At 26.2% G+C, this 27,915-nt stretch overlaps 1 protein-coding gene and 1 long non-coding RNA gene across 8 annotated transcripts in view; one reads left to right on the top strand and one right to left on the bottom strand.

Annotated features, from left to right (window-relative positions):
• The first annotated feature begins 786 nt into the window (after window positions 1-786).
• Window positions 787-27,652, top strand: LOC107456529 (alpha-soluble NSF attachment protein). Its single transcript, XM_071183433.1, has 10 exons — window positions 787-1,091; window positions 1,298-1,377; window positions 4,929-5,045; window positions 6,745-6,791; window positions 6,872-6,949; window positions 11,360-11,415; window positions 13,624-13,708; window positions 18,003-18,107; window positions 18,816-18,884; window positions 22,884-27,652. The coding sequence occupies exons 1-10, from the start codon at window positions 1,000-1,002 to the stop codon at window positions 23,031-23,033; spliced, it is 879 nt and encodes a 292-aa protein (XP_071039534.1). The 5' UTR covers window positions 787-999; the 3' UTR covers window positions 23,034-27,652.
• LOC122269977 (uncharacterized) overlaps window positions 14,421-27,915 on the bottom strand; it is a 377,717-nt gene continuing 364,222 nt past the window's right edge. For 6 of the 7 annotated variants that reach the window (XR_011637278.1, XR_011637272.1, XR_011637280.1 and 3 more), the window contains one exon: window positions 20,641-20,914. This is a non-coding gene — a long non-coding RNA (uncharacterized lncRNA). Of the gene's footprint in view, window positions 14,866-20,640; window positions 20,915-27,915 lie in introns of those variants that run through there. The other variant, XR_011637273.1, reaches the window with a different exon arrangement.

Here is a 27,915-nt window from a genome sequence, read left to right as displayed (position 1 = left end):
CTGATCAAAAGATTATATCTTTTATTTTCCGGATTTTTATTAATTTTTTCCCCCTCCGGTTTCTTTTTATTATTATTTTCTCCCCCCCTCTTTTTTCATTGTTCTGTAATTTTTTTCATGTTTTCTCTGGGGCTACCGAAGCGGGGGTGCCACCCCCTCCGCAGAGGATCAAAATTGTGGTGGCATGTCTTCGGATCATCCTCCGGGATGTTTCCCAGACCGTCGCCAATAGCCCATTGTGCAGCTCTAGTGCGACGTAAATTAACTACAACTACAACAACATGTTTTCTCTGCATTTTGAACTTATTTTATGAGTTCTATTTACTTGCAGCTTATGCACTATGAATAAAACTTATTGTTTTACTTAATTTTCTTCGTGTTATTTTGTATTTATTTATTATGCTGTATGTATATAACACATTTTAAATAAGTTTCAGAAGAAATTGCTTAGCATTCTTATGAAAAATTTTAATATTCTAAATCTAGAATTATCCTCGTCATCCCAATTAATACAAATTATCATACCCACCATTGTTTTAATATGCGACATTTCTTTTTTACACATCAATATTAGAAATTGATAAAGAATATTTGAACCGAATTATTGAAAGCAAGGATGTACAATCTATATCGCCCACGTCATGAAGTAAAGTTATTTTTTATAATTTTATATATGATTTAAAATGATGTCTCTAGGATGCTGCCATGGAAATGGATTCTGCTAGGCGCTCTATGGGCTATTTTGCTCATGAATCATATTGCCAGGAATTCATCGATCTTCTTTATAATCGTAATCGATAAAATAAAATCAGGAATGCTATAATTCTTGTGAGTTAGATAAAAGTGTATTATTTCAAATTAGTGAAGAAAGTGAATTCGTGAACGTGTTGTTGCGGTATTTTGCTCCTGTGTTAATAGTTTCGTTATTGAATAAAATAATACATATATTTTTTTAAGTAAAGAATTGGATCATAAAAGAAGTTTTTTCTTCACATAAGAATGGCTGATAATGAGCAAAAAGCTATGCAACTGGTTGCAGATGCTGAAAAAAAATTGAAATCTGCACAAGGATTTCTAGGCAGTCTGTTTCGGTGAGAGGAAATAAATATTTTGATATCGAGTTAATTCTTTTTAATATTATTCAATCGCTCTTCTACTTTTTAAATCAATAGTTACTTAATATTTTCTTCTATGGCAAAGAAGCTTATTATTGTTTTAGTATTGTTTTAGTGCGACGTTAACTGTCAAATCAATGGCTAATTATTTTAAATTATTTTGCTCTCCTTTTTCTATTTAGATCGTCTTCCAAAGTTGAAGAGGCTTGTGAAATGTATACAAAAGCTGCTAATATGTTTAAGATGGCGAAGAAATGGAGTGGTAGGTTTTTCGTAGATGTTACTTTTATTTTAAATTTTGTGATTTATTTCTAATAAATTTTGACTGCTTGAATTTCACAGTGATAAGATTATCAATTATTTTCTGAACTTAAGCGAACTATCTGAACTGCAATCTGCTTAAGGCTTAATCGATAGCTATGACATGAAAATGGAATGCAAAATGTGTGTGTGTGTTTTAATTTTTACATATAATAAGCAGAAACTTATTTTTTCAAATATATCAATTATTTCAAAAATTAGATTTGACATAGGTGCATTTAGCTACATTGCAATTACAGTTTAACAGAAATATTATTAATTTGAGTTTCGTCAACTCTTTTAAAATCAATAATTTTGTATAATTATATATTTCTTGCACTGACTTGACTGATGGAAACCTGTAATTGCTCTAACTATAGGTGGGTGTGGCCATCAATTTGTGTAGAGTGATTAATTATTTATCATTTAATCTATGCCAGTGTTTTCATCATAGAAAAAAAATGGGTGAGAGTTCCTCACCCTTGCAGAAAGCAGGGTGAGATTTTAAAAAGTTAAGTGAGATTTCTAAAAACTAAAAAAACACAAAAACTCTTTAAAAAAATTATTTCCTTAATTATAATAAATTTTTAACGTCTTCTATTTTTTAAAGCATTGAATATTTTTGGTGCATCATCATAGAAGATTTTGCCTTTACAAGGTATTTGTCCATCTTACATAAGTGCATAAAAAATTTGAACGTCTTACATGAAGAAACCTTACCTACGGTGAACATGTGATTGTGGAGAAATGTGCTCTGAAAGGGGTTCCGTGGTTGTGTTCTGTTGTTGGAAAAGGTTCTAAACAATACTGGTAAATAGGGAAGCTAGATAATGGGGCAGATGATGAAAATAATGAAAGATCTAGGAAGAAAAGTGAAACAGATTTTTTTCTAAATGGCGTAATTCGAAGCTTTTTCCAAAATGCCAGAAATTCGCGAATTTTGAAATTGATTTATAGAATGCGCGAATTTCTCGCGGTAATCATTTTTTAATGCGAGAAAAGAAAAAAATATGCGAGATTCTCGCGTTCTCACGCTGTAGTGAAAACACTGTATGCTATGCTATAATCTATGCATCAGACTAAAATGATCCATATCTAAAATTGCTGGGTATAAATTAATTGCTCCTTTCTGTATTTGTCTTGTTTTATTCTAATGATTGTATATGCTTCTGGTTTTTAAACATATTTTAATTTATATTATACTAGAAAGTTTTCTTTCTTACTTTCCTTCTGTATTTGTCTTGTCGTTTTTTCCATTGCTTTATGCTTCTGTACTTTATTGTATTGTATAACATATTTTTCTATTTATTCTTGTATTTTTCTGGACCTGGGCAAAACTTTTGGGGTACAGAGGAAGCAAATTCAAATAAGCTTTTAAATAATTCAAATAAGTCTTAGCTTTTCTCGATAGAAAAAGTTTTGCATTTTATGACAATTCAAGGCTGATGATGTCAGCTTTGATTGTCATGTTTTTTCTAATTTTTTACTAATTTTTCTTCAATGTCTCATTTGAAAAAGTTTACTTTTTCTTTAACTTATCAGCTTACTTATACACTAGTTTTTTTAAAAGTAATACTGTATAAAATTTAAATAAAATAATAAAATTTTTTAGCAACATAAAAATTTTAGTGTTGAATTTTGCTGTATACATGTTAGAGGTACGACTTGATAAATGTAAAAATAATATCTTGTCTAGATTTTTAAAGAGAAGACCTGAAGAGTAGAAGAAAAGTTTACTCGACTTCTGATTTTTGTAAGATTTTAATTTTAATCCGATTTTAGCTGCAATCTGAAAAAAATTGGATAACTTGGTAACGAAATTTGGCATTTCAGGACAGCGCAAAAAAATTGTGTGTGTTTTTTTTATTTTTACGTCTCACATAAAAGGACTATTACTGCTAAGAATCATGCACTTAATTTTCGAGTGTTAAAAAATTTAACGTTTTGAAAAAATTGCGGATTTGAGTTAAAATTATCAACTCAAAAGCGGATCATTAATCGATTATTCAAAAGCGTGATTTGGAATTTGCGAATTGTAATAATATTAAATTAAAAATGAAATCCCAAACTGTTGAGGTGAAGATTGATAAAACCACACCAGAAATAAAAATCGACTAATCAAAAAGTAATTCTACAAATGCGTGATTCGAAATTTCCCGTGTATGATAATGTAGCATGAAGAAAACTAAAAATTGGTTACAATTACTGATTAAAATGCGATCATAAATCCAGGTGAGATTGCGGGTGAATCGTCATTAATTAAGTGCATAATGCGCAATTCAAAGTTTGTCGGCTGAAATAATATAGTATTAAAGCATTCAGATTTTAAGAATGAAGTGAAAATCGCCTTTAATAGCTCTTGAAAAAATGATCAGCAAAACCATGCAGATTCACTGTGGAATTGTTGCTAATCGAGTAGCTTGAAAAATGATTACTAACTGAAATGTGCAATTCGAAATTTGCATTGAGATTTAAAAAATATTGTTTTAATCTGTAACAAAATCTTCAGAAATAGCGCAACCATGTAAACCATGTGGATTTATTCTTTGTTGATTGAAATTGACGTTAATTACCGTCTATTTGTTACCTTTTAATGAATTGGGATGTTTTGATGTTTATTTACCTTAAAAACCTATTATCCAGAAAAATCTATTTTCCAAACTTTCTGAAGTCCCGACGATTCCGGATATGGGACTTTCCACTGCATTTAAAATTAATTAGTTATTTTCTACTAGGAATTTTGTAAATTAGGTATTTTTTTTCTTCTGAGTTATTAGTCTTTGAACTAAAATGTTTCTCCTTCTAGCTTTTAATTAACTACTTAACAATTTTTAAATTTTTAGAAATTCAAAATGTTCTGGCCATACTGAATATTTAGGTATATTATTGAAATTTTAAGTCATAAGATGTTCAATAAATGAATAATCAGTTTTATTCAAAGTGACTAAAATAATGCTATTTCTTTCAACCAAAACATAGAATGCTTCTGAAGTAGAATGCTCCTTTGTTTACATTGTGTGATTTCCCTAGCTTTTATGCAACTGCTTTTCTATTGTTTTTAAAACCTTAAAATTCTTTGGCCACACTGTATATTTAGGTATAATCAAACTTTAAGTAATAAGCTATTCAATAAACACATAATCAGTGTTATACTAAGTGAGTTAAATGTTGAGATTTCTTTAAACCAAAAAATGAATTTGTCTTTTAAATAATTACGGTTGTTTTACCTAAGGTTTTATTTGTTGTAAAAAAGTAAAAAAATATAAGAATTCGAGTTATAACATGTAATATGAAAAAATATAATAATAAAAATAATGTAAAGATTAATACAAAAAATATTAAGTAAATATATTAATAAAAGTTTGGGAATTATAGTAAAGTTTATTAGTTTTAAAATAGCAGATTGATTTTGAATTAATATATTAGAATTAATCTGCTTACAATCCTTTCTTTAAAATTAATTATAAAGATGAATTAATTTACAATAAATTTATGTGTTTAAATTATATTTAGCTGCTGGAAGTGCTTTTTCGGAAGCTGCATCTCTACGTTTAAAAATGGATAACCGACATGATGGCGCAGCATTATTGATTGATGCTGGTAATTGTTACAAGAAAACAGATCCTCATGGTAAAGTTATAAGTTCATTCATTTTCTTACTATTATGTGTTTATATTCAGGGTTGGCCAGTTTTGTGTGTTTTTTACCACGGATAAAACAGTCATCCCAAAAATTATGTGTAAAATCCTATACCCACAAACTGCCAAATATCGAACAAATTGCATTTATGTATTGGTAGAAGTATTATTGTTCATATTTAAATAACCCGTTCCAGGTACTGTAAAACAATCATCTTATACAACTTAAGTTCAAGGCTGTCAGTAGGTCCCTATTTTCTTAAATGGTATCTTTTTTTTTTTTTNGGAAACTACTTTCTTCATATTTTTTTTTTTTTTTTTTAAGTTGGTTTTTTTGCTGTTTTGTTAGGACTCTAATGGCAGAAGTCCTCCGGCACTGCAGATTATCAGCAGATTGTTTTTCTGCATCTTGCATCTGCAGATTATTTTTCATATTAGANAATAAATTTATGTGTTTAAATTATATTTAGCTGCTGGAAGTGCTTTTTCGGAAGCTGCATCTCTACGTTTAAAAATGGATAACCGACATGATGGCGCAGCATTATTGATTGATGCTGGTAATTGTTACAAGAAAACAGATCCTCATGGTAAAGTTATAAGTTCATTCATTTTCTTACTATTATGTGTTTATATTTGGGGTTGGCCAGTTTTGTGTGTTTTTTACCACGGATAAAACAGTCATCCCAAAAATCCTGTGTAAAAACCTATACCCAGAAACAGCCAAAATTCCAACAAATTGTATTTATGTATTGGTAGAAGTATTATTATTCATATTTAAATAGCCCATTCCAGGTACTGTAAAACACTGATCTTATACAACTTAAGTTCAAGGCTGTTAATAGGTTCCTATTTTCCTAAATGGTATATATATATTTTTTTAAGTTGGCTCCTAAATGTCCCTTTTATCATTTTTTTGCTGTTTTGTTAGGACTCCAATAGCAGAAGTCCTCCAGCACTGCAGTGGGTACTGCAGATTATTTTTCTTCATCTGCAGATTATTTTTCATATTAGATTTTAAAAAAAATTGTCACAGCACCTGAAGATAATTTTTCAATTCAGAACTCAGATTTCAAAAACAAACTTAAAATATTACTATATTAAAAATATTAAAGGTAAAAAGATAAATAATTTATAATTCCTAGACTTACTCATTTACTATTTGTCTTAGGACTTTGTTTATCAATATATAAGCAAAAAAAAAGTGATGATTTTTAAAAGAAAAAATTAAATGATAAGAAAAATGTAAAAAATAAATTTTTAAGTGCCATTAATTGCAGTTGCTTGTTTATAGTATAAGGACTTATTCCTTTCTTTAAATTTAAATTGTTCCATTCATTTTAAATTGTATAAATATTTTTAATTGCAACAACAAATGACAAACATTTACTTTTGCTAACTTTGCTGTAAACATGTAAAATTAAGCCAAATTTTTTGAATAATATTCTCTGTCCAACTGTGTAAGCGTCGCAGGAAAACTTTTATTTATTAAGATTATGTTGCAGATTGACTCTATAAATTATTCGTTGTAAACCAGGTTAATGACTCTGTATGATGTTTGCATTCTAAGTGAAATAATAGAGGCATTCTCAATTCAATGATGCTGTTTGTCAAAAAAAAATATTTTTTTTCTATTCATGTGTATTTATAATAAATAATATGAAATTTTTTGTAAGAATTTTTATTTTTTACAGAGGCAGTCAAATGTATAACTAAGGCTATCGAATATTACACAGATGCAGTAAGTCAGCTTTTTTAAGAATATTTACTTAAACATAATAATAATAATAATTTTTTTTATTGAAAAAGTTTCTTTTATAGGGTCGATTTACAGTTGCTGCTAAGCATCATATGACTGTTGCTGAGATTTATGAAACTGAAATGGCTGATGTTGAGAAAGTAAGAAAAAAGATTGCTCATACATTTGACTCTGAAACCTGCGCAACTTGGAACTTATTTGTTTAAAATTTTCTTTTTGAATTTATCTTAAAATTATATCAATATTAAATATACAGTAGAACCTCAATTTAATGGCTGCGCTCATCAGACCTTACAAAAACATGGTAACTAACAAACTGAATGTCGCTATGTCATGGTCATGAAAATTCCCATATAAACTGAAATTTAAATGCCTACAACTGTATTTTTATTTTGTTAAACAATTAATGTAATTAAAAATAGTTAGATTTAATTTATTTAGTGAAGAAGAAAAACGTAATTATTTTAGCGGAAAAAAAATCCTACATTTTTGTTTATCTTTTTTTGTTTTGAAGTACACAATGAATTTTTCAAAAATTCCAAGTAGTCCATTTCTTTTTCTTGTTCTAAAAGTTCTTGGAAGTAAAGTTTCTGTTCATATTGCTTCATTGAATCATGATGGGGGATCTGCGTGAAGATTCACAGTCGTCTTCATCACTACTAGATTCTATAATTTCAGCTATTGAAATTGCCTCCAGTTCGTTACCTTTCCATCAGGTCGTTATAACATAGAGAATATTCCATAAAGAATTCTGTTCTGAAATGCTATCGGTATTCTCCTCGGATGGAATTGATGTAAAACTACTTTTTATGGAACCAGGTGGGTGTTTATTTTTCTCTTTTTGTAGGATGCTCTAAATAATGGGATTTTATTGCATTATTGGTATATAAAATAGAAAGGGATCAGGCTGAAAACAGGTATGTAAAAAGCGGGAAATCATTATTCACCGATGACGTTAAATCCAAGTTCTACTGTAAGTTAAAATTTTTCATTAAATCATTTAATTTATTTTTACATAGCTGCCAACTCTTCTGTATATTGCGTAAAGTTACTGCATTTTCCTCCGCTTTTCACTTTGGGAATAAAATCTTTCACATTCAGGAAATTGGTCCATGAAATTTTTCTTTCCCATTTTGTAATTGCTAGTAAGAAAAATATCACAATAATAGTATTGTACTTAAAAGAAAATAATCAGGATATTAAAACCGTGAACAAGTAACAAATCCAAGACATTGTCTCGTCAGGGAAATGGTCGACTAGACTACATTTGGACTTGTGAGAGAATTAGAACAACTAAGCGTGTAAAGACTCACCTGGATTTAAAATGGAGTCATTGTCATTTGGATTTCAAATAAAAAATTACGGGATTTTAAAAATTGCTTGGAAATTGTTAAGAAAAAACTATCAAAAACGCGAGAATTTTATGGTAAAAAAAAAAAAAAAAACAAATTGTGCTATTTGAAGTTTGTATGTTATCGTAAAATCGGATTAAAAAAAATTGAGATTTTAAAAACTTAATAGAAATCGATTGTAATAATTACCAAAAAAATGTTAGACAAGACTGTGTGCAATATATATATGTGTCAGTCAAATGTTTTAAAAATTGATTGTTGAATTGAAAATTCGTGTCTGTCGTAATAACATAGTACAGTACAGAACCCGTTATCCGGAAATCGGAAAACCAAAAAGCCGGAACAAAATTCAATAAATTTTCCCTCCATTTTTTAAAATTTTTTTTTTTTTTTCTCATAAGATTTTAGAATTTTTCTTTCTTTTTTGAAAGATGTTTACCTTAACATCATTTTGGAAATAATCATTAGTGTATTACTTCATCGTTTTTTCTTCTTTTTAAGATTATTTCCAAANTGCACGTTAAATCTGTCGAGTCTCAAAGTCCTCCATGTTCCCACAAACCAGTCATACCTCTGGGGGTACTGATCCAGGAGTTTCCTTGTCTTCTGGATTGGTTCAAAATTACAAGGCTGCGGAATTGAACATTGGTAGTCGTAAACCCAAAAATTGAGTCGACTGCTCAGCGACGGTTACAAAATAAAATACAAAAATTTTTTTTATACCCCTATGCCTTTTAATTTACTTATTTTAATTAGCTTCTTCATTTTGAAAATTACTTACTATTTGAGGATTGCAATTTGTTAGCATCTCATTTTTTTAAGAAAAATTATGCCTAGTTCAAAAATGCTTTATTTTATGCGCATTGAGTTTTTGGGGCTATAAAAATGTGTTTAAATTTGTTAAAATTATTGCATAGCTTAAAAATGCTTAATTTTATGCATGTGAAGTTTTTTAGTTCTATTTTAAACAGTATGGACTGTAATAGGGGCCCAAAACATTTCTGTGCCCGGGGGCCCTGCTTGTTATTAAGACGGCCCTGATCGGTTGTAATAATTACCAAAAAAATGTTAGACAAGACTGTGTGCAATGCAAATATGCGTCAATCAAGTGTATCAAAAATTGATTGTTGAAATGAAAATTCGTGTGTGTCGCAATAACATAGTATCGAAAATAACGGTATTTTGAAAATCATGAAGAAATTGTAACAATAACTGCTGAGAAACAAAAGACAAACCAAGTAAAATGCTCTGTGGTAGAATTGGCCACAGGGTATCAGTTCTAAAATGAGTGTCACAATAAAATTGAAGAAAAATTAATGACTTTAAAAGCCATGTATATCCAAAAGTGATTATACAAATGCACAGTTAAAAATTCATGTTTCGCAATAAAGACAATACAATAAAATCACAAAAAATTTTATCAACTTTATTGAAATCAATAGCAACAACTTCTGAAAAAAAGATAAGAAAATCACTTTTCTGACAATTAGAAATTCATGCATAATAATACTGTTTTAAAAGATCAGCATTTTAAAGAAAAACTTGTATTTATGCTGGAATTGGTTAAATTTGAAATTTGGGTATAATAATATAAAGTAAAAAAATCGTGATTTTTGAAAAAACAAACTTTATTATGTATTTACTTCGGAATAGGCTCAATTAGCAATTCAATTAGTGGTAATAAAGTTGTGTTCGATTTAATTTTACTACATTTTACCAACATAAGCCGTTTTAAATCAAAAAACGGCTTATTTTATTGATTATTTTATTGATTATTTTATTGAATATTTTATTGAATATTTTATTGATAAATAGAAAAATGATAAAAGAATATTATTTTCAAATCAAACAAACTTTAAAAGGTATGCAATTCTTTTGTTTTTGGGATTTTTTGTAAAATTTTATATTAGATGATTAAGCAAATTGTTTGACGTGATCATGGTTTGGGTTATCTTTCATAATAAAATTAAGGTAAATTCATTTTCAAACAGTCATTTTATGTTAAAATAAAATTGCAAAATGTATTGTAGATATTTCATGATTTAATATTTCAATTTATAAATACTATAAATTTTAAAAATGGATTTGAACTTCATAAAATAAATCTTCTGTATTTTAAGTGATTTCTTCTGAAATTTTGTAGTGAATCTTCCGCAATCTAAAAAATTGGTACTGGCAGGTATTTTTTCATTTTTTTCATTCATAAATATTATTTTAGTATGTTTCTAATGTTTAAATTTATTTTCTAGAATTTTTAACTCTTTACTTCAAAATGTATCTAAACTTTTGAACAAAAACCAAATCTATTTCTCAGCCCACCAATAATAAAGTTTTAAAATGTTGATAAAAAATAATTTATTTTTTGAAATGCTTCATCGCCACTGTAATGTTTGAAAATCAATTCTCATCAAACAAACACTCTTTTCTGCTTTGGATTACCAGTTTAAAATTTTCATTATGACTAGATCTTTTGTTACATCCTCTAACCATCTCTTTTTGGTTTTCTTTTGGGTGTTAAGTTCATTGGTTTTCTACTTAAAATTTTTCTTATTTTTATTCATTCATTCTTTCTGTATGGTTCAGGCATGTCAAGCATCTCGATTTTATGAATTGAATAATATCTTATTGTTTAATTTGAAAGTCAAGTTCAGTCTTGTTTCTAATTCCCCATTGTGAATTGCTTATTTGAATTAAAATTCTATTTAAAATTTTCTTTCAAGTATTAATAAGTTATTTTCATATTTATTTGTCCAAGTTTTACTACTATAAGTCATTTTATGCCTGATGAATGGTTTTATGATGATGAATGGTTTTATGAATTTTTAATTTAGTTTTTGTTCTAATGAGCAATTTTTTTCCTTTTGAATTTATATGATCTTTTATTTCTTTTCTGTGTTCTCGAATTAATAGATTTTCCCTTCAGAAATGTAAATTTGCAGTCGAACTTTTATAATCAAATAATCTTTCCCGGAGAAATTAAATACGTGTGGAAATGAATTTTATTTTGTTATTTTTTAACAGACTTAGTTGAAAATTCCTCTAAGAAAATCAATTGTTTATTTATAAGTTGTTTTTATCTAGCTTTATTATTTTTATAAATTTTGTTTACAATGCTTCGTTTTCAAAATTAATCTTAATAATATGTAAGATTCATATGTATATGTATATTTTTGTGTGTCTTTTTTTCTCCTTCTATAGGCTATGCAACATTATGAGCAAGCTGCTGATTATTTCAGAGGAGAAGAATCAAACAGGTATATATTTTAAATTTCATTATTAATTTAGTAAAATGTAAAAGACTCAAGGGAAAAAAAAACTATACAATTTCTCTGTGCTAACTTATGTGATCAAAAGAAAGAGATTTTGCAAAAACCCCTAAGTTAAGAACCCTAATGTAATGCGTGGAAAGAACAATAATTTACTACGATTTTACTATACGAATGGAAATATTTCAGATGAATTAGCACTGAAGCTAAATGATTTTGTGAAAATTCGTCCTAAGATCAAATTTGTTCAATTACTTAAGAGAATTATGTAACATTGTCCTAAGGTTATTTTTAGTAATATGCATATGAGCAACAAAATATTTATAAATTAAAAAGGGAAAACGGCCTTTTTCATGGCCAAATGTACGTTAAATGGGTGGAAGTGAGACATTAGTTTCTATCAGTAGAAGTGATTTAACAAAAATGAATTTAGCAAATTAGGATTTTCTATATTATTAAAATTATTTTGTTATAGTTGCTAACATGTTTTTAAAAATGAGTTTTTATTTATGTGATATTTTTTTGCTCATAAAATAAAAACATCAGTGAAAGTATTACATAAATATTTTAGTGAAAAAGTAAATTTTTCAGTACTGCATAATAAGCAATTTTCATTGATTTGTACTCCTGTAAGAAATGGCTCTAAACTTTAAAATAAAATAACATCTATAAATTAATATGAAAATAAATTAATATATATATATATCTATAAAAACAGTTAATAACCATGTATATATTTATTTTTTAGCTATATTTAAATAATTGTTTTAAATTAACATTATATTAAAGCTTAAAAGAATTTCATAAAATGTTCCCTTTTTCCTAGCAATTTTTATGGAGTAAAAAGTTAATACGTGTCTATTCTATAAGCTATAACAACTGCTATAAACAACATCATATTGAGTTAAAATCTTCATCAGTAGCTTTATGACTCAATGAGTCATGATTTATAAGTCAAGTAAACAAAACAGACAAACAATGCCATTTGCTTCAACCCAAACCGAATCATTCCTCGTACATCCACTCCACCTTCATCCAAAATTTTCATTTGATGTTTTTTTTTTAAATCTACATATTTCTATTAATTTTTCTTTTAATAATAGTGGTTGAAATATTCTATATTTTATCTTTTATACAACTTAAAAATCTTACGTCTGTTCATTTTATTGTTATTTAATTTTACTATTGCAATTAAAAAATAACTTAAATTGAACATAACTAGGAATTTTTATAAGATTTGCAGCTTTTTAAACTTTTTTTGTTACTGCTCCTAATGTTTTTGTAAATTTATTTTTAAGTATCCAAGTTCTTGTTTATGTTTTATTTATAGAATGTATATTCAAATGTTATTATTTAAAGCTTAATCCATTACTAAATGTACTTAATAAATATATTCATGTGTTATTATTTAATGCTTATTACATTACTAAATGTACTTAATAAATAGAAAACCTATTTTCCCTATTTTGCTTTCATCCAACAAAATTTAAATTCATTGAAAACACAAATATTTATTCTATTCAATAATCTGTGGACAATCATTAAAAAAAAGTTATTAAACTTTTAAATGTACTTTTTAAAGTGTAAATACTCCAAGTATGAAAATTTACATCATGCACAAAATATTTTCTATTTTTGGTAAAATCTTTCAAATTTGAACTTCAATCTTACGATAATTCCTACTCTTTAAGGTTGGCAGATATGTTTTCTGTTTCCCTGGAATCAAATGTTAATGATCTTAATTTTATTTATTTATTTATTTATTTTGGTGACGGATTTGTGTTAAAAAAGTTAAGTTTACTTGCACCTGGTTAACTGAAAAGTTCCTGTTTAAATTCAAATAATTGACCTAAAAAATCTAAAAATGACAGTGATATTATGCTTTTGTATGCTTTTTCACCACATATTGACAACTTTTTGAGTTATGAATGCCTGTTTCACGTTGTCTTTCTGAAAAAGAATAATAATTATGGTAATTTTAAAAAAATGGATAGGGTGCAATTTGGTTGAATTTTTTTAGGTTTTTCAAGTTGAAACAAATTATGAATTTTGCATCAAGGTTCCATTTATTTGTTTATACAGCATATAAATTTTAATTTATTTATTTTACAAATAAAATATTGTAGATTGTAAGTTCACTTAAATTATATTCATGCATTTAAGACCAAAGTTTCAATTAATATATGTTTGTTACAGTTCAGCAAACAAGTGTATGCTGAATGTTGCCAAGTATGCAGCCCAGCTTGAACAGTATGAAAAAGCTATTAGTATTTATGAACAGGTAATTTGAGTGTTAGATAATTTATAAGATGTTCTTTACATTTTTAGTTGTGCTTTGAAACTTCTCTAAATAGTAACTTTGTTAACTGCTGCAGTGTAAGGGAATTGGATGTCCATTCTTTTCCAATGTCTCAAAGTTCACTGGCAGCTTTTCTTTATTTTTATTTCTATATAAATAAAAAATTTTATGTTTTATTCTTTGTCCATGTCTCAAAGTTCATGGGCAGAAATAGTCCCTTTTTTTTATACTTGTATGTAAGTAATTGCTACAGAATTTAGTATTTTATTTGTTCTGTCTCTAAATTTGCTGGCAGAAATAGCTCTTCTTTATTTATATTTGTTTGTAAATAATTTATAACGGATTTTGTATTCCATTCTTTGTGCATGTCTCAAAGTTCACTGGTATTTTGATTAATTGACATATTAAACAGGTATAAATCAGATCTTCAGTTATAGCTTTTTCAAAAAGGATCAAATAATATTTTAGCGTCTATATATGTTTCACTAACATTGATTTATTTTTATGTAACTTTAAATGGCATTTATATTTTATGATACTAACACAGACAGTTTTAATTATAAATGTTTACTGATCATAAAACTGAGTTTATTTAATCAAAACACGATACTATGCATTATAATTAAATAATATTAAAAAGTAAACATTTTGCAAAAATTTAGAACATATTGAATATTGCACTCCCCTTTTAATTGAAGAACCTACTTAATTGCATAGATTTGACTGAAACAGACGGTATTCCTTTAAGCGTTGTTGACCTTAAAAATTTTACTTTTAACAAATTTCGATTTGAGTATACGGAAAATCTACCTTTGTGAAGTAAAAATTAGGGGTTAACTTACATCAGGTCGATTTTTACTTACAAAATATTGTAATGTTAAAAACATGTTCTTAAAGTTAATAATAAAATTATTTTTACTTGACAGCGTTATGGTTATTTATGTATAATTAAAATCTTATTTTTTATGATGAATATGTTGAGGTTATAGCTTGGAATGATGTTTGATTCTGTTTTAAAAAATCATTGTGTTATAGGTAAATTATTCAGTGTGTAAAATATAATGTTTTGCATATTAATAGCTCCATATCCATATTTTGCAGCATCCATATTTTGCAATGGCTAATTCTTTTGAAGTACCCTGAAAGAGAAATTTCTCTGTGTATTTGAAAATATAAATATATTTTTAAAAATATTTCTTGTTTTATACTATTATTTGTAACAATAATATTATGCTTTTTAGATTTTTGTTGTGTTTTGAAAGAAATGTAATTACATCTGTGCTGCTTGATTTTCTTCTATCTTGTACCGATTTCTTCTTGTGTTTCTTTTTTTTCTTTCTTAATGTTACAATTGTTATTTTTTAAAATTATTTTTCTTATTACTTATTTAATGAATTTAACTGACATTGAAAAAAAAATTTTAAAGTTTATTTAAAAAACTATTTCATCAGTAAGGTCAAAAAAATATTATTTTAACTTTATCACTTTTAAATATACTTTTCAATTTTGTTTTGATTTAAATCATGTTTGATCAATCATGTTTTGATTTAGATTTTCTAAAATTTTTTCTCAAATATTTCAGAGTAAGATTTTAAATTTGTATCATTATTTTTTTTATGATGTATTTTTTTAAAATAAATTATTCAAAATAACATGATGAATTAAATATGTATATTTTTTTTTTAAAAACAAGATTATTTTTTAAGTGATTCAAGTTCTTAGTATCAAAAGTAATTTCATGTTATAAATCATTTATTTATTTCATTACTTGCTTAGAAAGATTTATTATAAAACTTTAATACAAAATATAATATTTAATAATTTTAAGGGGTCTCAGGATCCTAGATATAGATAAAAGGTATATGTAAACAGGAATAATTTAAAGTTCTTGCAACTTCTAGACAAAAATAAACAGCATTCTGATTTTTGAACTCATAAAAATATTGTAAAGCAATCATTTTACACATAACAAAACAGCATATAAGAAATGTTTCTTGCAATTTGTTAATAAACTGTTCATTTTGAAATGTAAAAAATCTTTGTCCATGATTTTTCTAACATTATATGCTATGCTAACTTAAAACTTTTTCTAGGGCATATACTATTCCCTTCAATAACTTATATATAAATTTAAATAATACAGTGCCCATCTCTTATGAAAATTACATCCGTTCTGAGAATATTTGATTTTATAGGGTGACTGTGTTTTCATACCAAAATCTCTGCACTTAGGAAAAATGTTTTCCAAATTAGGCTTTAAAAATGCACCAAAAACTAATTTTATTTTTACTAAATCTTATGTTCTAAACCCATGCTATAATAAATTTATGCTATAAATCAATGCTTTTTGTCTTATAAATAAGAGTTAGTGTTCAATTCTAACTCAAAATACATTTTCAAATGTAAACTTTTTAAAATTTAGTACTTACTTAAAGAATTATTAATAAATACACTACAGCTAATGAAGTGTTTTTTAAAAATTAACTACTAATTATACTTACTAGTTAACTTTTAGCTTAATTCTAAGAGAGTATAAACCCAATGTAACTCAGTATAATGAATAAAAATGTTGTTAAAACGCATAGGTGTGCCTTTGGGGCGAGTTAGGTGGTCCTTGGCCAAGCCAAATGTATTTTTTAAAAACTTTAAAAAAACCAAAACAAGTTGAATAGTTGCTAAGAGTGTTTGCATTTCCAAATAAAATGTTATGTCATTAACAAATTCCTTTACTTATCCTTCATTTTTATAAATTTTATCTTTTCTCTAGTTTAAATTAAAAGTGCCATGAAGCTCCAGTGTAATAACTAAATCATTGAAAAATATGTCTTTATGTAAAATATGAAAAATATGAAGTAATTTATGTCTTTAAAAAGAAATATTTAATTTACCTTCTGTAAGAGACTGTTTAAATATTATATAATCATGTTTTTGGCAATTTTGTATCATTTTCCTCTTTGAGCAAAAATAATCAAAATTACGAAACCTATCACAGACTTACGTAAGAAAATCTCTTCCTTGTCTTTTATAGTAATCTAATTTTAAGAGTTATTGAATTAAATTTTAATTAAAGATTTAAATTTGTGAAAATTAAAATTTACATTTTAATATAATTTAAATAATTTTGAAAGTTCTTATTGATATTGTTCCAACCTTTTTTCCCTCCAAAGTTGAACTTTTATTTCAAATTTAATCGCATTTTTTTTTGTTATTTATTTTTTTGACATTAAAAAATTAATAAACAAAGGGATTTTAGCATCATACATTAGCTCATACCCTTTTATTCCAGAAGGCTTGTTTATTTTTTAAAATAAGCATTAGTAAAATACTTTTGTATAAAAGTGAAAAAACATGTTTCATTTTAGCATTTTTGCTGAGCGTTTGTGAAAAATGCTACTTCAGCTGAAATCATGCATTGAATGATGATAGGCATTCGATAACTTTTCTTAATTCATACACAGCTTTGATTTGGATTTTTTAATGGTCCTTGTTTCATAATTTTTTAATTCTCACTTTTCAGTTTTCCTAAGATTTATAATATGAACTTGTAACTCTGTTCTTTTTGTTCTTAGGGGCATAATAATAAAATGTATTATCTATGAGCTTTTAAAATTTGAGAAAATAGAAGAAAGAAAAAGAAAGAAAATTTTTAATTATTTTAAACGTGTGCCCTAAAAAGTGATTTTTAAGTGGTGATCATTATTTTATAAAATGATGATAGCATGTCATGATATTGTAATGCTTCTTTCAGAGTTGATTTTAAAAAGCCGCTGATTTTATTATACAGTGATTTTGATTGTTGTGGTCTCTGTGCTTGTTTCAAATAATTTTAAAATAGTTTCTACAAATTTAAAAAAAAAAAATATTAATTTTAAAGTTTTATTTTTAAATAGTACGGAACTCTTAAATTGTGTTATAAAATTGTGTATAGCTCATAGTTATTACTTTTACACAAAATTTGGGACCTGTAATTGGGAAACTGTTAATAAATTAGACACTTTACTGGATTGGATAGGTTTTTAGATCAATTTTTTTGTTCATATGTAAGACTTCTATTTAATTTTATTTAGAAGTTGTAGTAGCTTCAAATGTTTCGTGCGTGCGTATGCCTTTTGTTTGTTTCGAGCCTCAGACCCTTTTGTGCAAACTTATATTTAACTCTGGTTTATTAAAACAAAAGTTTGATAGATTAATAGGTGATTGCTTAATGACATTTCATTAAGATTAATGTTTAAATCCTAATAAAGTATTGTTTTCATGGAATTTTATATGTTACTAGGTTGGGGAAGCAGCTCTTGCCAGTCCATTAATGAAATACAGTGCCAAGGAGTATTATTTTTGTGCATCTTTATTGCATGCATGCATTGATGTTTTGAATGCTCAGGTAAAATTTAAAAAACCATTAAAATTCATTATATACTTTATTTGATAAATTTGTTTATTAACTGTTTGATAAAGTGTTTATGAAATTATTCACCTATTATGTTTTAAATATATACTTTATTTGTTCAAATAGTTTTGAAACTTTTATGCATCAACTTTACAGCTGAATTAGTTTTATTATTGTCATCCATTCTTGAGTTTGGTTTTATACTATATCTAACCATTATACTTGGATAAAACATGAGCTGTAACAATAATATAATATATGAATTCAAAATTTTCAATGCTCATTAAATTCCATATTTTTTTTTAAATTGCTCATAAATATGAAACAATAACTTGTAGTAGAGTTTCAGCAAGGATATATATACTAATTGATTATTTTAATGTTGATATTTATTTAATTTGTGTTTAAAAAATTTTGACTTATTTGACTTTTTAAAATAGTTTCCTTAAAATTTTTTCTTTAAATGGTCTTTTTACAGCATGCCATCAAAAATATGAGTTATAATAATGCATAAGTTTAAATTTTTGTAGTTTATTTTAACTATCTTCAAAAAATCTCACTTTGTTCTTCTTTTAAAATTATGTATGAATATATGGATATAATTTGCATTATAGTTTCATTTATTGTTTTCATGTTGTTATTTATTTTGTTTGTATATACAACTTTTCTTTATAATATTTAATTTTCAAAAATTTTTTGCAGCAAGCCATGAAGAAATATGAGGAAATATGTCCATCATTTCATGATTCCAGGGAATGCAAACTAGTTATGGTAAAAAGCTTTTGACTTTTAAAAGTTTTGGTATATTGAGCCAGTAATATTCAGTTATTATAACGGCAATTTTCAAGATTTCTAAAACATATCAAAAAACTAAAATTTATAATTTTTTGATATTTTTATAATTACATTTCAAGGATAACATGTAAAATAAAAGTTTTTTTTAAGAATATTTGAAGAAAATGCTGTTATAAAATATGGTACGATAAAATCTTTACATAATAACCTAAGGTACATGCCTGACATTACAGGCATTTTTCAGATTGCCGGGATTTGTTTTAAGTATCAATTATAAACACCTTTTTTAAGAGAGAACTTGACAAACCCAAAATCCATTTTAAATCATATTCTTAAATTATTTATTTGACTTAAATGTAATAAAAGTATGATATTTGTGCTAATCTAAGTGTTTGTTGAACTATTGCTGTTTGTGATTTTTTGGTAGGAATGTTCGATTATTAAGAGTATTAGAAGAAATTTTTTTTTTATAATTTAAACACTTTTTCTGTCATCACCTGCTCTATTTTGTATACGCTTCCAAAAGCTTTAATTTTTACTCAGAGAAAAGATAGCCTTAACGGACCCTTCACAAAATATCTTTTCATAAAAGCGGACCCTTCACAACATATATTAACTTAAAAACGGACCCTTCACAAAATAATTTATCTTTTAATCGGACGCTTCACAAGAGACACTCAAAAGACATTTGCGTATTATTGTAAATGGGCTGGAAAAATTGATGCTGAGTGTTCAGCTGTTAATAGATATTTTCAAATCTATTGACAATTGACATATATTGCTCTAATATTTTTTTAATCATGTTTTTCTGCTTTAATTCTAAGGCTAAGTTTGATCTCATTTCATGTATATTAAGTACCTTAACTTCTTTGAAGTAAAAAAGAAATTATAAATTCCAAATGTAGTATTCTAAGAAAATATTTCTATTTCTACAAACATGTGTACTTTCTTATTGATATTAAATGGTATTTTTTTGTAAATAAATAATTGAGCAATATATTATTCATAAAATTAATTAATAGAACACTATGTAAATAAAAATTAATTTTTGGCAATTTTTTAAATACAATATTATAAATTTAGAAATTGTTTAAGTTTATTTAATGTGTAACACATTAGAAGTGATACATTACTAAGTTGTGTTATTTAAAACGTGTCAACTGAAATTAATAAAAATGAGACTGATTTTGTTTCCATTATTCGTCCGAAATGAATATTCCGTGTTGTGCAGTATAGGCTAAATATCAAATATTTGTATGTTGCATCTCTAATTTAGTACCAGCAATAGCAATTTATTTTTAAAAATTTAATTTTTTTAAAATTATAATTTTTCAGTGTTGAGCATAATCTTGTATCCATGAAAAGGTTTTTTTGCAATAACAGGACTCTATTTGCACAAATTTACAAAACAGAACTCTGGTTGAACGAATGCGACTTAACGTTTATTTTATATTCACAAATTACGAGTAATTTTTTCACAATTTTACCAAAAAAGGACCTTTTACAAAATGTTTGGACAGACCCCTGTCAATCATTCCTTCAACAGAAGTGAATGGTTCTAATCCATCATATGTAAAATATTACTCAAAACAAGGAATATTTTCTTTACCTAAGTATGTTTACCTTGAAAAACTTAAAATCTTACCTTTGCTTCAATTAATAAGCATAGCACTGTTTTTTTTAGTCTACAAAGTCAATAACTTGGAATTGTATAATAGGCTAGAAAGGGGGAAATATTATAAGAACACTCATATGATATAACACATCACTCCATAAGTCCCCGATTAAGCACATTACCCGGCAGCACTGTTTACAGTCCCATATGATTTCGGGATACTAGTATCTTTCAAACGATACATGTCAAAATTTCTTGATTTACTGATAATCAGTTTATAGGTTACAAGTGGTTTTAGTGACTCCAATTTTGTAATTTTCCAAACAATGTATAAAAAAGAATTTCATGTGGTAATTCAGGGTTGCCACTCCACAGGGAGAACAGGGAAAACCTGGAAAATATAGGGAATTTAAAAATCACCTAAAATAACAGGGAAAGTGCAAGGAATTTTGATTTTTTTCTTTACAAACTGAGAAAATACAGGGGATTTTGTTTTTTTTAATTTTGGTCTTTTAAAAAATGGTGACCACTCAAAGCGTAATCTATGGGATATTTAACCATGATATTCCAACTATACTAAACTATTTCATTTACCATAGCATTATTTAAGTATGTTCAGCTGTTTTTCCAGCAATTGAAACTAATAAATATAGTTAGCCCAAGGACGCCGGCAGCGGGGTGCAAGGGGGTGCACTTGCACCCCCCAGGCTTTTTTTTTTAAAAACAATTAAAGAGATACAGAAAAATTTTGTTATAAAATTTTTTTGTTGAACATATTTTTATGGAAGAACAAATAATTAAGTAATTAAAATGTGAAAAATATGTAATTTAATAAAATGTAATAAAATCTTTTCATTTAATAAAATGTAAATAATATATTTTCTATTAGTTATTCAGTTTAACAAATGTGTATAACACAAGCTGACTTCTCGCAACTATAAAACTTCATCAACACAATAAATACCAATGTTAAGCGTACACAAACACGTTAGTATACGAAACTACTGTTTGTAGTTATTTGTGCTTCAAAGTCAGTAGCTATGCCAGCGCCAGCGCGATCGCCTCTGGGCAAAATTTGTAAGTACAAGAAATTCGTACTTTTTTTTAAATATCTTGCTAACAATGAAGAAACGTATCTTGAAAAAATGAACAGATGAAAGTATATGTAATAACATAACAAAATGTAACATTTTAATTTTTTTTCGGGGGGAGGGGATGGTAGTTTGTTAGAGGGTTGCACCCCCTTTTATACTATTCTGCCGGCGCCCTTGAGTTAGCCCAATATAGCTCACACAAGAGCACAGTAATTGTTGTTTCCTCTTAATATATTGCGTATAACAGGGAAAGCAGAGGGAATTTTTTTTCCAGATTTGAGTGACAACCCTGTAATTAAACATTTTTTTTTGATGGTGAAAAATACTGTTGAAACCAAAAACCCACTTAGTAAACATTATGGCAGCTCTGCATCAATTTTCAATTATTCGGTTAATTTTGACTGGTATGATAAATTTAAACATGTTCATAAAAGCACTGATGATGCTGAATGCTTTGTCAAATTGAATTGGTAGTTGTTCCAGAAAAAGTAAAAAATTTCACAAAATAGTTTTGAGAAACCTTAAAGTGAAGTTTTGTAGGATAGCTGACTTCTAAAAGATATCGAAAGTTGCTGTATTTGGAAATTGAGGAATTTTCAGTGCTCTGTTTGACGCAAAATAAAAAGGATTTTTTGCAATGATGTCTCACAATGGTTGAAAATTTAATTTCCCTGCAATACATTTGGATCAGATGGATCGTTAGCCGAGAGAAGCCGCTGAAATTCGTCCAGATTGAACGATACCTTAAAAGTCTTCTGACTTGGTTATGGCATCCATATTTTGGAATGTGCGCAGTATTTTATTTATCGACTATCTTGAAAAAGATTAAATTATCAACTGTCGAATTACATGGCACTATTGGATCAATTGAGTGTAGAAAAAAAAAACAAAAAAAAACAGCCTCACATGCAAAGAAAGTATTGTTTCACCAAGACAATGTCTTGTGTTGCAAGTCGAAAATTTGAATGAATGAAATGAAATTTGACTCAAAGAAATGATTGCTAAAACTGACGCCAATTTTGAGAGTGCAGACAAATCTTTTTACAAAAAAGAAAATGGCATTGAAAAATTTGAGGAATGTTAGAATGAATGTATTTACTCTTGAATGAGACTGTTAAAAAATAAAATCGAATTTTAAAAAAAAAATTGTTTTTTTCTTGTGTAAAATGGAGACTTATTGAGAGATGTGTTATTTTTATTTTAATTAATTTTTTCTCATTATTAAGATCATTTTAATTACAAGCTATTGCCATGTTCTCATTTCAGACACTTCTTGAAAAAATAGAAGAGCAAGATATTGATGGTTTTACAGATGCTGTTAAAGAGTATGACTCCATATCACGCTTAGATTCTTGGTACACTAATATCTTACTGCGCATTAAAAAGTCGATCTCAGAAAATCCAGATCTCTGCTAAATTGGCTGTGAATTATAATATTTCTATCCCTGTAAGTCGTGCACAGTATAAAACTGCAGTGATATTATTTATGAAGCTTTATTGTATCATATATGTATAATGACCAAATGCATCTATTTTGCAGTGCATTGTTATGTGTTCACTTATTTATTATAATTTATGTTTATTTTGTGATAATTGCATTTAGTTCATATATATAGTTGACTGCATTTAATTGAAGCTTATATCTGTTATTATGTATAAGCAATTTTTTCCTTCTTTTCTTTGGAAGATATTTAAAGTTTTTATAATATTGTTTATTTAATTGTTTTCATTGCTGCTGTTGTGAAAATTTTTTTTTTGTTCCGTTAAAGTTCTGTGAGCTTTTTTTTTGTTACAGAATGTATTTTAATTTTTAATTCGAAAGAAAAATGGAGATACTGATTATTATTTTGAGTTTGGTTGCATCATTCATTTATTTGTTTAGAAATATTCAAGATTTTCTATTTGACTATTTTATAATTTAATTAAATTTTTTTTTAAACTGCCTAAAAAATTAGTGTTTTTTAAAAATTTTTTTTTTTACATTTATGCAAAAAACAGCTGAAAATATTAGGTGAAAGCAAATTATTTTAAAATTTAATTTTGTGTTGTTAATGATGTAATATTATTACTTGTTTATTAGTTTTTTTTATAAATATTTTGTGCATAATTTTTATACAATTTGTTTAAAGAGCTTCAGATAAAATCACCGAAGTGAGTTTTATTTATTTATTTGACCAATAATTAAAAGCTTATTTTAAATGTGTTATTTGTGTATTGATTAGTTTTGCAGTTACATACTAATTTTGTTATAATGTGATATTTTATTTAACTATAATTTGAGTAGGAATTTGTTATTGTAATAGATGTTTGTTTTGGTAAAATATTTGCTTCTACTGTAGTTATTTTTTACCTTAGTTTTGTTTTTACCTTTTGTTTTTATTTTAGTAATTACTCACTCTTAAGTATTTTTAATAGTGTAAAGAAAATTCTTTGCAATTTGCACTGTTACTATGTAAATGTAAATCAAGATAATTAAAGAAAAAATTACATCTGTATTTCTCTATTATTCATCTGGTATTTTTCTTGCAATTTTAAAAGCACTACAAGTACTATTTTAATATATCTGATGACTTTTTGCAATGTTTCTCTATACAGTGATGACTCTATGCAAAATGCATATTACAATTTCAGTTTCAAGTGGATAGTTATTAGTTTCACTATTTTTACAAATTTTTTTTTTTAATATTTAAAGAAGTTTTGAATTTTATATAGTGTATTTCACATATCATTCTGAATAAACTAATGATGTAATATCTGTGTTTCAATAAATTTTGGGAGAAAAAAAATTTAGACTTTGTGAATCTTTTTCTATAATTCCGTAAATGAAAAAAATAATATAATTTTAGTGACAGTTTTTAACAAATTTAGCATTTATAATCTATTTTATGTTAAAAATTATAAGTTTAAATATTATTTTTAATTTTTAGAATTATTAAGTTTATTTCACAAGTGTAGTAAAGTTGTAAGCAACTATGTATTATTATTAAAAATTAATAAAGATTGTGTTTTCGGTTCTGTAGGTTTCAACTATTGTAAAATCATCACTAGTGAATATTAATCAAGGCATTCACAAATTAGAGAAAACTGCTTTACTGAAATTTTGAATCCTCCCCCCGCCCATCTTATCTGTGTTTCAATCAAAGTAATACTTTTTAATTTAAAGGGTTTCATGCTCACTATTTTTTTTTAATTCTAACTTCTCACAGAAGTGTTAATCTTTCCACTTCTTTTATACAATGATAAGTATTTAAAGTATTCATTCACATTCTTTTATTGAAATAACTATAATTTTTCTATTTTTATAATGTGTATTTAACTGTTTAAATTTCTGTTATTTTTTTTGTTTGTTTGTTTCTTTGTTTGTTTTTGAATTTATTATTTTTTCTTCATAAACATTGACATGCATTTATGTAAAATGTTTCTATAAAATATCTAAAAATTAATTTCAAATTTTTTTATTAACTGTCTTGTTTTTTAAAGAATAAAGGTGCGAAAGTGGTTGAAATGATTTCTAGAACTAAATGCATCCATGAATGAAATAATATATTTTAAGGTAAAAAGATATGTAAAAAACGCAATTTTTTAAAAATTGAAATAGTTTTCAATTTAGGATCTGTTTAGTTCAGTTGAAGGCTAATCATATTAAGGTTATTTGAAATTATTCCTTGAAGTAAAAGTATTGTCACCAAATACTTTTCTTAAAATTTAATTTTTGTTTAATTTATTTTTTCTTCAAAATTTAGTTTCTATTTCAATAATAAACAAGCTTCTAGTCAAACATTTACATTGTATTAAACATTAATATGTTCTTCCCTCCACTATGTCATCAACATGATTGCCCATACTTCACGTGAAAAATATATTTCCTCTCGGAAAGTTTATTAGTGAGAAATGTACTGTGGTGCTTACACACATCAGCTAATAGCCAGATTCTGTGCTGCTTGGTGTTTTTCCTCGTAGATGACACAATTTTACTCTCTCTCTCTCTCGTGGCATATGTGTGTTAGTGCAAGATAAAGAAAACTACAATATATCATGTGCAAATAGCATATACTTAAAACACTGTTTCTACTTTATACTACTACTTAATGGTTATAACTTATACATTCTTTTTGATCTAATAGTGTTGATGTGATTATGTTGGAGCTTTATTTATTTATTTTTATTCATTCTGGTTTAACTTTATGAAGTGAGTATTTGAATTAGGTATTGATAGATTTTTAATTTTTTGCCAAAATTGTAACAATTTTAAACTTTATGTGGCTTGAATCAATTTTAAATATTTTAGCTTTTTTATTTCAATCTGGATATAGATGTGTCACAAGCATTTTCAATTATTCAGAGAGAAAAAAAAAATGTGCATAGATTTTATGTCAGTGTATATCTCGGTCTTCTCTTTCTTTTTTGTTTATTGTTGTTTAGTAAAAAATAGTGTATTAATAAGATATACACCATTAACTTCTATAAAATATTTTCATTTATACTTTATTTTGCATATTAAAACTATTAAGAGAGAACGAATTTTTTTTCACTTTAATATAAAATAACTCAGAGAATTAGAGAAAGCATCAATAAAAAATTTGTAATCAATGTTTTTTTGAATCATTTTACTAAAAATGTGCAAAATTTAATGTTTTTTATCCAATAGTTTTCGCATTATGAGAGTGATCAGCATGTACAGCAAAACTTTTCTGTAACAGCAGTGACGGTAGTAACTTTTTTTTAGTATAGAGAGAAGCAGGATGAAAATTGGACTGATTATCGTGCCTACAATTAGAAAAATGTTTTTAGAAATGCCGTTTAAAGAGTGCAAAAGTTTATGTAAAAAAATCAGTTTACAAAAACTATTATAAAAATACTATAACTTTTATTATAAAAAAAATACTATAACTTTTTTATTTTAATGAATTTAAACTTAAAATTTTAATGGTAATTTTCTCAAGTGTGTATACTGTCAAATTATTTGAATCAAATATCAATTTTTGTTGTTTTCCATATTTATTGTTTTTACTTTAAAAAGTCTGTCATTGAAACAACTGATGATTAAATTTTGTACTCACATTCTTTCTTTGTAAAGCATAGCTTTTCTAACTAGTTTAGTTTTGAATGATTTTTTTAAACAATTAATTCAACTCACAAATTTGGACATAATTGTAGACATAACATGTGAGTCTCATTTAAATTAATATCAATTTATTTTTAAAAATTCAAAATTTTATACAAAACGGGCAAACCAGTTAGAAGTCAGTAACTCATATTAATATTAACTCTTTAAAGCTAAGCCAGATAAGAAAGTATTATGGAAAAACAAATTTTAGAAATGTACCTACAAAGTGAAGAGTTTTTATTTTCTCCTTTTGTCTCTTGTTTCTGGGCAGTTCTCATTCATAATGCATTTATATATTCTTTTCAGTTTATCTATAAAAATTTCTTAAAGATCATTTCAGTGAAATGTATTGATACTAATTTGTTATTTATATTAAATAATTTCCTGCTTATAATAAATATTATTCTTATTAAAATTATTGCGATAGTTTATTTCGGAAATTATTTAATCGAAATTGCTGCTAACAATTATTTTATTGTTTTTTCTTAAAGATCTTATTTCTCCTCTTTTAATTGTATGTATATACATTCTAAACTTTTCATGTTATCAAATTGTGAATCAAAAGAGGAAAAAATACTTCATTTTAAAAGTTGGTTCATTATCTATGGGGATATTCCACAAAATAAAACGATACAATGAGATTAATTTAGAGATCTCTCGTGAGAAAGTTTTACAATTTTTGCTGTAAATACTTGTAGACATTTTAGAGCAAAATTTCATGTTGAGCAATATTCATGTGTGTAGTGTATAAATTATTTCTAAATGTCTGTCTTTATTATGATGGAATTCATTGCTGTGATTTTATTTATTCATTAAAGTAAAATGTGTTTATTTTTAGTACAGTTGTAAAATATCTACTGATATTTAGTTTGTTATAATTTTGTTGATTTTGCTGTATATGATGTATTAAAAAGTGTTATTTGAGAAAGGTGTCTTTATTTATGTGATTAAAATCTATAAATATGTTATTGTAATTGTGAATGGTGGTATGCTATCTATTTTATTTATTTATTCATAATTATTCTCTGAACTTCCTGGTAATTTCTAAAAAATATGATTTGTGAATAAATTAAATTAATATTTAAATAAATCTAATATTTGATAAAACAAAACTAATATTAATAATTATTTCATTAAAGTTCATTTTATAATTTTTATGTTACGAAATAATTAAATATTAAAATGTTATAA

The sequence above is a fragment of the Parasteatoda tepidariorum genome, chromosome 7 (genome assembly GCF_043381705.1).
Source record: "Parasteatoda tepidariorum isolate YZ-2023 chromosome 7, CAS_Ptep_4.0, whole genome shotgun sequence".
NCBI classification, from domain to species: Eukaryota; Metazoa; Arthropoda; class Arachnida; order Araneae; family Theridiidae; genus Parasteatoda; species Parasteatoda tepidariorum.
The sequence above is the reverse complement of the archived record's forward strand: the minus strand, read 5'-3'. Positions and strand labels throughout refer to the sequence as shown.

Excerpts from the sequence above, each read along its gene's own strand:
- LOC107456529 (XM_071183433.1), top strand. The coding sequence starts at position 1,000 with ATGGCTGATAATGAGCAAAAAGCTATGCAACTGGTTGCAGATGCTGAA. Across the intron at positions 1,378-4,928 it reads GATGGCGAAGAAATGGAGTG|CTGCTGGAAGTGCTTTTTCG; the intron begins GTAGGTTTTTCG and ends AATTATATTTAG. Across the intron at positions 5,046-6,744 it reads CAAGAAAACAGATCCTCATG|AGGCAGTCAAATGTATAACT; the intron begins GTAAAGTTATAA and ends TATTTTTTACAG.